Source organism: Hibiscus syriacus, unplaced genomic scaffold (assembly GCF_006381635.1).
Source record: "Hibiscus syriacus cultivar Baekdansim isolate YM2019G1 unplaced genomic scaffold, ASM638163v2 tig00009009_pilon, whole genome shotgun sequence".
NCBI lineage: Eukaryota > Viridiplantae > Streptophyta > Magnoliopsida > Malvales > Malvaceae > Hibiscus > Hibiscus syriacus.
In genome coordinates, this window is record NW_024062181.1 from 22,036 (window position 1) to 36,230 (window position 14,195).

Sequence of the window (14,195 nt, forward strand, 5' to 3'; positions counted from 1 at the left end):
ATCCAGAAAAGAAGCCATATTTTTAAGGTGCGTGGATGAGGGAGTGATCGGTCACGTGTCATATCACCACAGCAATCAGTTAATTTTCCTTTTCAACCAATGCCAGAACACAAAAGACAGCTTACGGTGTGTCAAAGTCAATCTTGTCTCCAAGTCAAGCCACAGCCTACAAATGTACAAATACTCCATCCTCTCCTACTTCCAAAGCTATATATGCCAATGATTCTAGAGTTCTTTTCTTCATCACAAGAAAAATGGAAGGACAAAACGAAGATGTGAGGTTGGGAGCAAATAAGAATAGGCAGAGGCAGCCTATAGGAACTGCTGCTCAAAGCCAAGATGATAAGGATTACATGGCAGCTTCACTTTTTTAGCCTGGCGAGTTATCCTCATGGTCCTTTCACAGGGCCTGCATAGCAGAATTCATGGCCACTTTCTTGTTTCTATAGTCTATACATCACACTATTAACTGCAATGGGTGTTGTCAAATCTTCAAGCAAGTGTTCGACTGTAGGCATACAGGGCATTGCTTGGGCTTTTGGTGGCATGATCTTTGCTCTTGTCTGCTGCACTGCTGGCATTTCAGGTACAATAATACACATTACTAAATGGAGTTACATTAATCTAGGAAATAACATTTTTTTATATTTGGGGATGATGATGCATGCAGGGGGCCACATCAACCCAGCAGTGACTTTCAGCTTGCTGTTAGCCAAGAAGTTGTCGCTGACTAGAGCAGACTTTTACATGATAATGCAATGTCTTGGAGTGGTAAGTGGAGCTGCTGTCGTCAAGAGCTTCCAAAAGACCCAATATGAAAGGTTGGGGGTGGTGCAACACCGTTAGCTCTAGCTATAGCACCACTAGAGGACTTAGGGCTGAGATTGTCGGTACCTTTGTTCTTGTTTATACCGTCTTCTCTGCCACTGATGCTAAGCGTAATGCACGAGATTCCCACGTTCCTGTAAGCACGATTATAGTTTCTTAGCTTTCCTTTGCCATTTCATAATTCTTGTTTCTAATATTTGGATGAATATTAGATAATGGCACCGTTGCCTATCGGATTTGCAGTGTTCCTGGTACACTTGGCAACGAATCCCATTACAGAAACAAGCATTAATCCTGCTAGAAGACTTGTCACAGCTCTTATATACAACAAGGACTGTTATGATTTAGGATAGAATGATAGAAGAATTTTTTAGGGATTTAAGAAAATAGAGAGAATATGTTACAGAAAACGTGCATTTTCATTTCATAAGTTAATCCTCAAAGATTCTGGGTACAATTATATATCTACAGTACCTCCAACTGGCAATTCGGCAATCTAACAAAATAACTGTCTAAAATGATGACTCACTCATCCAACCTTCTCACTTCTGATTTAGATTCATACATACCAACCCTTTAACTCATAAGCCTATTGATATATTAATTGGGTCTAAGTATTAAAGCCCAGTTACTCTATTGACCCATACCCAATCCCATGTGACCCATCTCCTGTATTATTTCAGCCTTTCCCTCTTCAGATAACCCTTCAATACGTAATCCCCCTTCGATCCCTAACTCCTTTCTCTCCTCTCCCCCTTTCTACTGCTGATTCCCCAATTTCCTTCTTCAATTTTTCCCCAAATTAAGACCTTCAAACCCTAACTCTCCTTCCATCGTGACAATACCCCCTCCATCAGGCAATCCTTGTCCCCAAGGATCGAAATCGGGAAACTGGTTCTGCAACACCGAAGCATCTTCCCACATTGCATCATTTGGTCCCATGTTCGTCCACTGAATCAACAGTTGAGGAATATTCTGCTTTTGTCGTTTCACCACGCATCTGTTCAACACGGTTGCTGGGTAAATTTTCAACTGGCCATCTGAAGACGTCTCAGGAGGATTCAGCGAGATAAGTCCCTGTTCTCTGATTCTCTTCTTCAATAAGTTAACATGAAACACTGGATGTAATTTAAAATCCTGTGGCAATTCCAGTTGATACACAACCTGGCCAATTTTTTTTCTGTATTTTGTAGGGACCGTAATATCGAGCAGCAAGCTTTAGGTTTTTCCTTAAAGCGAGTGATGTCTGTCTATAAGGCTGAAGTTTCAGGTAAACTTCCTCTCTAACCTGAAAATCTCTTTCTGTACGATGTCTATCTACAATCTTACTGGCTTTAAGTAGTTGTTCACGTAGTAAAGCATTAAATTGCTCTCTATCTTGCATCATAGTTTGTACTGCATCCACTCTAGAGTCCCCTGACCAACTCAGAATAGGTGCCTTATAACCATATAAGGCTTCAAATGGGGTCATTTGTATAGTAGAGTGGTAATTAGTGTTATACCACCATTCTGCTTGGGCTAACCACTTTGACCAAGATGTAGGTTTTAAAAAACACATACATATGAGTTACTGTTCTAAACACTGGTTGAGTCTCTCAGTTTGCCCATCTGTCTCTGGATGATAAGCAGTACTGAAAAGTGTAGTTGTCCCCAATTGTTTAAGTAGCTCTTGCCAGAATAGACTAGTAAAAGACTTGTCCCGATCAGAAATAGCTATCTTAGGAGGACCATGAAGCTTATAAACTTGATCCAAATATAGCATAGCAACTTGTACCACTGTGTAAGGATGTGACAGTGGCATAAAATGAGCATACTTAGTAAATTTGTCAATCACTACCAAAATACAATTGTGCTTTGTTGAAGGTGGCAATCCTTCAATAAAGTCCATTGTTATAACTTCTCATGCATTGTTTGGAATTGAAATAGGTTGTAGTAAACTTGGCTTGGAAATGTGTTCAATTTTAGTTCTTTGACAAACCTCACATTGTTGTAGATATTCCTTAATCATAAGCTTCATCTTTGGCCAATAAAAATAAGCTTTAATCCTCTTATAAGTAGCTTGAATACCTGAATGACCCCCTTGTGGTGAATCATGTGAAGCCACCATAATTTTCTGTCTGAGATCTCCTGTGCTGCCCACATAAATTCTGTCTTTGAAGTATATGACTCCTTTAATTCTCTTCCAATTCTCAATCTTGTCAGGCTGAATAAGTAAAATAGGAATCTTCTCTTGAGCTAGTAGATCCCCTTCATAACTCTGTTCAATATCCTGTCTCCAAGTAAGAATTACAACAGTAACCCCCATTTGCAAAAATTCACCAGAATCCAGTAGCTGTCTAGAAAGTGTATCTGCCACCTTATTTGTTTTGCCTTTCTTGTATTGAATTGTATAATCCAATCCAAGTAACTTAGTCAGACCTTTCTTTTGGATGGTAGTAGTCAGCTTTTGTTCTAATAAGTGTTTTAGAGGCTCATGATCTGTTTTAATAACAAATGAGCCACTTTCCAAATAATGCCTACAATGGGTACTGCAATTAGGATGGCCAAGTATTCATTTTCATAGATAGAAAGGTATGTATGCTTTGGTCCCAAAGCCTTACTTAAATAAGCTATAGGCCTTCCTGCTTGAGATAAAATAGCCCCAATACCTCTGGAACTAGCATCAGTTTCCAAAAAACATTTCTTCTCAAAATTTGGTAAAGAAAAAACTGGAGCTTCACACATAACCCTTTTTAGATTCTCAAAAGCTAATTTAGCCTCTGGAGACCAATGAAATCCTTTATTCTTCAACATATTAGTCAGGGGTTTACTCAATTCTCCATACCCTTTGATAAATTTTCTATAATACCCTGTCAAACCCAAAAATCCTCTCAAAGCTTTTAGATTTTTAGGTAAAGGCCACTGTTGTATAGCCTTTATTTTTTCAGGGTCAGTTGCTACTCCCTTAGCTGAAATTAAATGTCCCAAATACTCTACTTGCTGTTGGCCAAAAAAGCATTTACTCTTTTTGGCATACAAACTATTCTTCAGCAGAATTTCCAACACCACTCTTAAATGATTTTTATGCTCTATCATATTGGAACTGTAAATCAGAATATCATCAAAAAACACAAGAACAAACCTCCTCAAATATGCTCCAAACAAGTCATTCATCAAAGCTTGAAAAGTAGCTGGGGCATTAGTCAGGCCAAAAGGCATAACTTTAAATTCATAGTGCCCTTGATGAGTTCTAAAAGCAGTTTTATGAACATCCTCCTCTTTAATCCGAATTTGCCAATAACCATATCTCAAATCAATCTTTGAAAAAAAATTTAGCCCCATGTAATTCATCTAATAAGTCTTCTACTATAGGAATAGGAAATTTATTCTTAATTGTATAAAAGTTAAGCTGCCTATAGTCCACACAAAACCTCCAAGTTCCATCTTTTTTCTAATAAGTAAACAAGGAGAAGCAAAAGGACTCTTACTTACTTGTATGATAGATGAGACTAACATTTGAGTAATATGTTTTTCAACTTCAGTCTTGTGATGATGAGCAAATCTATAGGGTCTTAGATTGACTGGTTGTGTCCTCTGTTTCAGAACAATGGCATGATCATGTCTTCTGCTAGGAGGCATCCCCTTAGGTTCCTCAAACACTTCCTGGAACTCTTCTAATAAATCTTGTAAGGGTAGAGGAATTTTACTTTCCTCTACTTCAGCATTCAACAAATAGATTTCTCCATTTACTTCAGTATCCTTATCCACTAACTTCTGTAATTTTTCACCTGAGATGGGTTTGATGGTTAACAATTTCTGAGTTCCTCTAATCATAACAGTATTTCCATCCTTTTCAAAACTAATTGTCTTGGCCTTGAAATCCATCATTATAGGGCTAAACTCTTCCATCTAGTCCACTCCCAGTACCATATCACTGCCCCCTAAAGATAAAACTCTGAAATCATACTAAAATTCATAGCCTTGCATCTTCCAACTCACTTGATTGCTTTTGGCAGTACTAAATAGTTTCTCCCCATTAGGTACTGTAATAACTAATGGTTGAGTCTGAACAAGTTCCACTCCTTCTTTGGCCCACCTAGGAGTCACAAAACTATGTGTGCTTCCACTATCAATTAGCACATTAAGTGGTTTTTCTCTGATAAAACCCTGAATTCTCAAGGTAGTGTGTCCCACATTACCTGTAATAGCATTGATAGAAATTTCCAATGCTTCTTTAGCTATATCATTCCCTTCTCCATTTTCTCCTTCTATTAATTCTTGATCAGCAGAATCTTCTTCCTCTTCCATACTGTTCAACTGTCTAACTTTGCACTGATGTCCAGGAGCAAATTTTTCCCCACATTTAAAACACAGATTATTTGCTCTTCTATATTCCAGTAAACTCTGCCTTGTATATGAATTTAGAAGAGTTGTCTTAGGCTGTAAACTTTTAGTCCCACTGTTCTGTTGACCACTTGAAGAAGTATAAGGAAATTGTTTTTGAGAATATTTATACTTCTTTCCTTCCATCTCATTAGCCAACTCATAAAGTTTGGCCTGCCTGTAAGCCTCAGAGATATTTCTGGGCTCCAACACTTTCACCTTATGTTTCAATTCCTCCTTCAGACCACTAATGAAACTGGAAACAAAATAATCTTCCCCTTAATGCATATGATGTTGTAGTAAATAGGGTCTTAACTCTTCAAACTTTTCTTGATATTCTTCTACACTACCCTTCTGCATTAACTTATTAAATTCTTCAATGATATCTGAATAGTTTCTATCACAAAATCTATGACACAAATCATCCTCAAATTCATGCCAAGTCACTCTATGCTTCTTCATAATATAGCCATCAAACCATGTCTCAGCCTTTCCCATCAAATACATTGCAGCCACATCTAATTTTTGTTCCTTGGAGACTCCCAAAAGGTTAAAGTATTTTTGGCATTTTCTCACCCATCCTCTGGGATTACTACCATCAAACATCTGTAGTTCTAATTTAGGTCGAGGTAACATAATCCCTGAACTCCCAAATAAACCCTTATTGTCTACTTTAACCTCACTAGAACTGCCCATCATATTTTCTTCTTGCAATTTCTGATTAAAATGTAGATGACCAGTAGACCCCGCAGGTTTATCAGCTAATATCCCCGGTTCGTTAGGTCTAAAAGTATACTTCTCATGCTCACTAAGAACCGTAACTAGACATGGTTGTTTACCTTCACCTCTGTTTTGCTTTTCAGCTGCTGGTAGATGACTCCTTGCTGACTGAGGTGAGTCTTTTTCCTCAGCTGCTTGATTGACCAACTGTATGATTCTCTGCAAATAACCCCTGTTCTCGGTCATTTCTTCCTCCAAGGTCTGTATCCTTCACTTCTACTGCTTGTTCTGATACCTCAATAGTTCCAGTCTTTTGCATCTTTCTTGTCTTTCTCAGCGTGAAAAATGGTTTGAATCACCGAACTCAGCTCTGATTACCAATTTGTTATGATTTAGGATAGAATGATAGAAGAATTTTTTAGGGATTTAAGAAAATAGAGAGAATAGGTTACAAAAACATGCATTTTCATTTCATAAGATAATCCTCAAAGATTCTGGGTACAATTATATATCTACAGTACCTCCAGCTGGCAATTCGGCAATCTAACAAAATAATCGTCTAAAATGATGACTCACCCATCCACCCTTCTCACTTCTGATTTAGATTCATACATATCAACCCTTTAACTCATAAGCCTATTGATATATTAATTGGGTCTAAGTATTAAAGCCCAGTTACTCTATTGACCCATACCCAATCCCGTGTGACACATCTCCTGTATTATTTCAGCCTTTCCCTCTTCAGATAACCCTTCAATCCCTAATCCCCCTTCAATCCCTAATTCCTTTCTCTCCTCTCCCCCTTTCTACTGCTGATTCCCCAATTTCCTTATTCGATTTTCCCCAAATTAAGACCTTCAAACCCTAACTCTCCTTCCGTCGTGACACAAGCATGAGATGACCATGCAAGTCTTCCCAAGTTGCCATCTTTTCTTGTAGTTTTACCAGTTTAACAACCAGATCATTATATTTTAGCTATGAAAAAAAAGGTTGATTGTAAAGGTTCTCTAATGCAAAATCCTCTTTGGTTGCAATGGATATTCTGGGTAGGACCTTTTATTTGGCAGCTGTATACCACAAAACAATAATCAGGGCCATTCCTTTCAAGTCCAAATAAGTGATTGGTCATGGAAACAGTGCTTGATAAGTGAACTACTAGTCTATGATGATGTTTTCCCCTTTCTTCTCCTGTGATACATATATATTTTTTTCTGGATGTAGATAGTAAATAAAGGGTCAAGGCTAGGAATTAGGATGGTGCCTATGTAGTGGTGGTTCCTTTTATCTGTCACCGGTCTTCTCGTTCTGAATGTATTGATCCACTATTAATAAAGGAAAGAATGGCCACATTCTATCCTAAGTAAACTATTGATTGGAATATTTGACTCCTATGTATGACCGTAGTTAGTTTGTTGCGAGATAACGATTTCATTTCCTCAATCACCCTATGCGTAGAGTAATATTTCCTACATCTACAAGCCATGCTTCCATCAAGTGATATATTGAATTTTCTCAACGACCAAATTGTCAAAGCTGATGCAACCTGCTATGTTCCTTCATCTAAGATATGTTTCCCGAGTATAGGCGTGAAACCTGTATCACCTTCTTGGACATAAAAATTCCCAATAAACTCCTCTCTTTTTCTTGTTTCCATATTGGTTGGGGTGGATTGTTTCTTCAAAAAGGTTCCACTTTCTGTCTTCTTTTCTGATGTATCATTGGTATCAATGGCAGCCATAGGATTCCTCTATGCTACCTTTGGTCCTACAATGATGAGCCAAAAGAGAGAGGGAGAGGAGATACCTAACAGCGTGTTTTCATTTTATTCTTACAAACTTCCGAATTCCAATAATATTTGACGGGCGTTCAATTAAAAGCATTCGGAGGAATGATTTAAATTGTGGTTACGGATGTATGTTTTTTGTTGCATCTGGATATAACAAGGGATATTGTGGTCAATTACATAGCATAGCATATCAATGCTTAATGTTGAGAGCGAAAATGCAAATGACGATCATTAAGAATTGCAGCTTCTGGTAGAATCCTCATGGAGGAAATCAAGAATCAGAATAAGGAACAATGAACCAAAGTGGTTTTCAGTTTCATATGCAACATGCAGAAAAAGGAAGTGGACAGTTGTCATTAATGGGGGGAGGGGGAGGTGTGGGGTACTATATATATTGTCTTAAATTGTGTGTATAGCAGTAGTAGGTGGGACCTGAAAATTGTACGTACATTATGCAACCAGGATGGTGGGCACCGAGCTTTTCTTGAACGTTTGCTGGAGCAACAACAACAATTCAATGACAGCAACCAAACAACAAAAGAATGGAGCCACATCATGCCAACAGCATCTTGCATACATTATTACTAATGGTATAAATGAAAACTCCAATCGATTTTGTTTTTACCCGAGCTGTAACGAAACAATTATTTTTGCATGAAAGCGGATTTCAATGAATGAAACTCCCGCTTTGCTGTTCATATCTCTACCCGACTTGGAGCATTATCACAAGTTCTTTGTCATTTTCACCAAGAAAAAGGCAAATTTCTAAATTTCTTAGAATTCCAGTCTCTTTGTGATTATTTTATCGCAACAGTAAGCGTATAACATTGGTTGCAGGTCACATCAGGATTACTCATGCACTGCCCTAACCAGGGAGAGAATTCTCACAAATTTCAACTGCTTTTACCGGACACTAAATCCATTTTTGAGAGAATCTTTTGAGGTCCATACAAACAAGTAAGAAGTTGGTCGCATATGCTCTCCCTTATCTATTAAAATTCCAATCCCTCAAAGAAGAAGAAAGATGTCCCAGACAGAGTTTAAATGGACAACAGCAAAGAGATTTAGATTTCCTCCATCTGCAGGATCGAGCTAAAACCGTAAAAAGTTAAAAAGGGTTTTGAAGAATCTCGAGTTTTTGGCAAAATATTCAGTTTTGAATGACGGAATCTATGGAACAAATTAAAGAATAAGACGTCTCAGTCTCATCACATGAAGGAAAATGAACAAAACTGAGAATGCTACGCTTGAATAAGTGGCTTTCAGTCAAAATCCTATCATGATCAGTAACCTAATTAAACTACCATTTACTTCCCTTCTTTCTCTAGGCAATAAGGAGTTTGTCATTAACGTAAACCTGAATTTGCGAAAAGGACATCAGCATTAAGCAGAGCCATTTAACCATATCCTTAAAAAGCATGCACAAGAAGATAAAGACTTATGGCTAAAATATCCTTTGATTTTTCACTTTGTCCATGATATGATGTGAATGAGAAAAAACATCACAGATTCACAGTTGAAGCAAGGAAACATGAATTATTGGAGTCCATTATTAAATTTTAGGCCTTTGTTGTACAGTCTGTCATTTTGCAGAGACACTGGCCCTCGTGACAGCATCTATAGCACACTTGAAACCAGTCTAAAAATAACTAGTGACAACAGGCAGATAATGCAGGCAGCCAACACGACTAGAGTTAGTAAAAGCCCCAAAAGTTTTTTGGTTAAGTGGTCCAGCATTTGAATGACAAATCACAAAAACCACCTACCAGCTACCGGACCACTCTTTAGAGTGATAACTATGGACTAATTTGCATCTTCAAGATATACACATATGGCATGAAAAATGCTAGCTGAACCACTGTTTGGCCGGATCTTCATATCATTAATTTATAATAATACCTTCAGAGAACTCTTCCTGCTTCTCCGTTGTATTTACTGATGTTGCATTGACTGCATCTGGAAAGAGGTATTATAAGATCCAAACTGAGATCTCGGAAGAGTTCCTTTTAGCAAATATTGTTCCTCTAGCTTGGTTACATGTGAAGAAATCCCACACAAAGGAGACGGTAAGGCATTGCCACTACTCGTCTGGTAGAAAATCATAGCTGCAGCTCCTTCATTATGTTGCTTCCACTCAAAATCAAAGGGCCCTTTAGTTGTTACCCCGGGCTCTTTTGATTGCTGCTGTGACTGTATGACTGCAGAAGAATTGTTTGAAGACAAAGGCTTGCCATTATCTAGTGAAGAAGAGGGTGTATCAGGGATGTTAACTGTGGTGATATCATGGATACTGGTCCTCTTCTTATCCTTCCCACCTGTCAGCTGTCTGATGAAGTATTTTTGAGCATGGCTTGCCACCTGAGTTGGTGTTCTGGTCATCACGAAATTGCGTGAAATATTTCTCCAATCCCCTTTACCATACTTTTTAAGACCCATTAGAAATTGTCTGTCATTAATCATCATATAAACATCATGAGCTGAGCTGCTAGAGGATGCTAAACAATTCAAAGTAGAGAAATTGCACAGGCAAGAAAAGAGGCATCCACAAACCAAACATGTCTATTAATATCTACCAACCACGTTGTCAATATTCATAACAAATGCAGGGAATGGATCAATCATGGCAGCTCATTCCTCCCATTTTCTTCAAAATATTTATCTCTAAAAAAATTAAAACAAACTTCTTTAAATCCCCCAGTTAACTAAATGGACAATGGTCTTCAACATCCGGATGATCAATCTTCAACAGGAAAGCATAATACAGGTTTAACTCTAGAAATATTACAATAAATGAATATAAAAATGTGAAAGATGATAAAAAGGCCAAGCAAATTACCTGTGTTCTTCTTCAGTCCATGGCACCCCTTTCTTCCTTTCATGCTCAGAAGGTCGAGTGGCTGGCCCTCTTTTTCCACCAGGAGTGTAATAGTCATCAAAGCCCTCACTATCATTAACCCAATCCAATGTAAGAGAATCAGTGGTATAGCCAGGAATTGGGATCAACCCGGCCTCTATATCACTTACATCCTCCACCAATTCTCTGTACTGTTGGATGACATCTCCAACTGTTTTTCCAGGAACCATAGCTGCCACCTTAAACCATCGGTCAGGAGTGTCTTTATCATATAAAGCCAGAGCATTTTCGAAACACTTGTTCTCTTCAGGACTCCATTTTGTACCTTCGCTATCTTCAAACAACCAATTTGAAGCCTGTGAGTAAGAGGCTGGAGAGAGAACTTCAAGTCCCCGGTTCATCATCATCTTTTCTTTTCTTAACCGCCAAATTTCCGCACCAAAGGAAAAAAAAAAAAACTGGACTTTGGTTGAAATGCTCAAAGAGAACCAAAGAAGAAGTATCAAATCAAGAAAGCATTTATCTTCAATTACGATTTAACCGGGGAATGCAAAAAAAAAAAAAAGCGCCTTCCCAAAACCCCGGGAAAATTCAAGAAACAGTAGCTAAAACAAGGCAGATCTTGGTTTACAGATGAAAAGCCCTAGGCGCCCATATTAGATCCAAAATCATACACAATAGCAATAAAAATAAAACAAGAAAATCGATATACAGATTAAACTACAGAAACCCAAACCATAGAATGAAAGATTAAAACTGGAAAATACTTTAAATCAATGAAGGGAGAATAGAAACAGAGAGCTTCTACTAGAGAAGTGTTTTGTTTTGAGGCAATCTTTTGCTTTTACATATCCCCCAAAAAAAAGCAAAAGCGAAGAGAAACTGCGTGAAATAAATAGTAGAACGGTGCGAACTTCTTTGTATATATGTAACAGAGAATCAGCAGAGTGAAGGCATTGAGAAAAAGGGAGGGACTGAGCTGCAGTGTTGTGAGTGGTGAGATGGACATTGTGGGCGCGGCCAGAACAAAGTTGTTCATTTTATTTGGGAAAATAACAAGTGGCCAATGAGAAGTGAGAAAGAGAAAATGAAGATGACAAAGTTGGTTAGCGGGAGTGGATGTTGGGTTGGGTTGGGTTGGGTTGGGTTGCCATTTGGTGTGAAGAAGATGCCAATTCTCGCAATGGTGCCGAGTGTTGACATTTAGATGTCGCACGTAACATTTTTGTCTCTTCTCATCCAATTTTAATAGGGATTTTCTCTAGTTTTTGTTGCAAAACCTTTGATTATTTTTTTTTATAGAGAAAACGTAATTCGACTGCATTAACCATGAATGATATCCGAAATATAAGACGAAGATTAATTAACATAATAAATTGGTGTTTCAAGAGTCAAAGCGTAGTTTGCCAAGTCATGGACAGTCTTGTTAGTAGAATAGCGTACGTGATAAACCCCAATATGACGGTAAAGAGAAAAAAGATGACGAGCCTTCCAAAGATGGTAAGATACCCTGATGGTCTTGAGCAACGATGCCAATTGCTGGATTACCGAGAGAGAGCAGGCAAGCTCCATCGACATTAATGGTGATGGAATGTGGTTGAGGTTTACACCAATGTGGCCAAGCACCAAGCAGCGTAGTCGAGGAAAGAGAGTGGCCTTATGATGTTGAATAAACAATAAGAAGTGTCCAACTAGAAGTAACAAGGTGCCACCCGAGGAGCAACCGACCTTCATGAAGCAGAACATTACCTCGATGCCATATGTTTAGTAATACTAAAAGAAGGGTGAACGATGAAACCGGTATGAGAGAGCTAAGAGCCTGTAATCAAGACCTCACCGAGCCCTATGCAGCGAAGATAGCAGCCGGGACAAATCTTTGATTAATTTAAATATTGACATTATGATAAAAAAATTATAATGTTTTATAAAATAGGTATTTGTGTTCTTATTCTTTTTTCGGAGCACATTAACCCTTAACAATTTATTTTGAGTAAAAGAGTCTCTCGATAGATGAAAACCGTTAATCAATAAATGATCAACGCATCATGCTGACTATGCACATCCATATGGATGGAAATGTTGACATGATATGTTCATTTCGATATTCCCTTGTAATTGAGTTGCCACACCAACAATAAATTATTTATTAAAATAAACATATTTAATTATTTTTTGATTAATTTAATCAAAATTAATCAATTTTTTTTTTGGAATATGAGATGAGGCAAAAATCATTACATTAAAAGGATACTAATCGGTCATGGGGAGATTGTATATGTCTCTGTGAAGAACACCAAGTAAATAAATAGAGACGAAAACGAAAACTAAAAGATGACCAGCTGAAGCGGAGGAGGCTTTGATTAGTGGAAAAGAATAAAAAATTTAGAACACTTGTAAATAGGCTCAAACCTGGGTCTGCAAACAAACTAGCTAAACAACCAATTATTAGGCCAATCAATGAATATGATATACTTCTATAATAAAATTTATTTTTCTAAACTTTAGCTATCCTAAACCCCATATTCTGAGTTCAAACATGCTTTTTTTAAAACAGAATATTTAAAAACTATAACTCGTTTCCAGCACTGAGTTGCTTATCTGCATGCAGTTATTCTACCACTTGTGACGGTGGTTCGGTAAAGAGGCCTCACGCATGGATGCATCTCGAGCCAAAGCAGCTAAATGATCGGCTACTCCATTAAGATCATGTCGAACATGTCTCATACGAACTTCTCATTCTCGCTTCATGAGATCCTTTATCACAACGATGAGGGCATTATCTTGGCTATTTGAATTAGTATTAAGAAGGCATCTAGTAGCTTCAAGATTATCAGCTTCCAGTTCCACTAGTCTAAATCCAATCCTCCATGCATGTCGGAGAGCATCGCAGATCGCCCATAACTCTGTATTTAGAACCGAACACTTCCTTAGATTATGAGAAGATCCAAAGAGCCATTTACCATCATGATCGAATTACAATTCCATCAGCAGTTGGTCATCCACGTATCCTTAATACACCATGCATCTCTTCCATGTAATGCTTAGTGCTTACCTATGTTAACAATATCTTCTTTTTCAATAAAATCAGGATCAAAAAGAAGTTTAGTTCTCTTATTCCTTAGCATCCAACAAATGACAGAGAATAGCATTGGCCAATTAATTTGCTGATCCGCAAAGCAGCTTTGTTGTCTCATATTTGTGTGAAACCAATCCTCCATAGACAGCGAGTTGAAATCGTCAAACCTATTTATGTTGAATTAAGGTTTGTCAACAATTCCGAGCTTTAGAACAATCTGGTAAAACATGCAATACATCTTCAGGCGCGCACTTACATGTACCGCATCTATTATCAAGACTCATATGGCGCCGTACCCTCTCAGTAAGTATTGGTTAAGAGATTACCTCTCACAGCAAGCCACATAAAGACTCAGATACGTTGTGGAACGTTTAGAACATACCATCTTCCACATACCATTTCTAGGATTTGAATGTTCACCTGTAAGTGCTCTATAAGCAGATTTGATCGAAAAAGTTCGTTTAGACTCCCACTTCCAACCTGGTTGATCTTCGCCAAGATGATCCATCGATGGAATCATAGCTAGAATGTGTTGAACGCAATCCTCCAGCAACAAATACCTTATTCGA

The 14,195-nt window shown here is 37.9% G+C and overlaps 1 protein-coding gene and 1 pseudogene across 1 annotated transcript; one reads left to right on the top strand and one right to left on the bottom strand.

The window, feature by feature from the left end:
• Positions 1-254: 254 nt before the first annotated feature.
• LOC120202699 lies at positions 255-7,270 on the top strand (annotated as a pseudogene).
• Positions 7,271-9,204: 1,934 nt separating this feature from the next.
• LOC120202823 (transcription factor DIVARICATA-like) lies at positions 9,205-11,565 on the bottom strand. Its single transcript, XM_039203182.1, has 2 exons — positions 10,533-11,565; positions 9,205-10,142 (listed from the first exon to the last, which is right to left on the bottom strand). The coding sequence occupies exons 1-2, from the start codon at positions 10,955-10,957 to the stop codon at positions 9,629-9,631; spliced, it is 939 nt and encodes a 312-aa protein (XP_039059113.1). The 5' UTR covers positions 10,958-11,565; the 3' UTR covers positions 9,205-9,628.
• Positions 11,566-14,195: the final 2,630 nt, after the last annotated feature.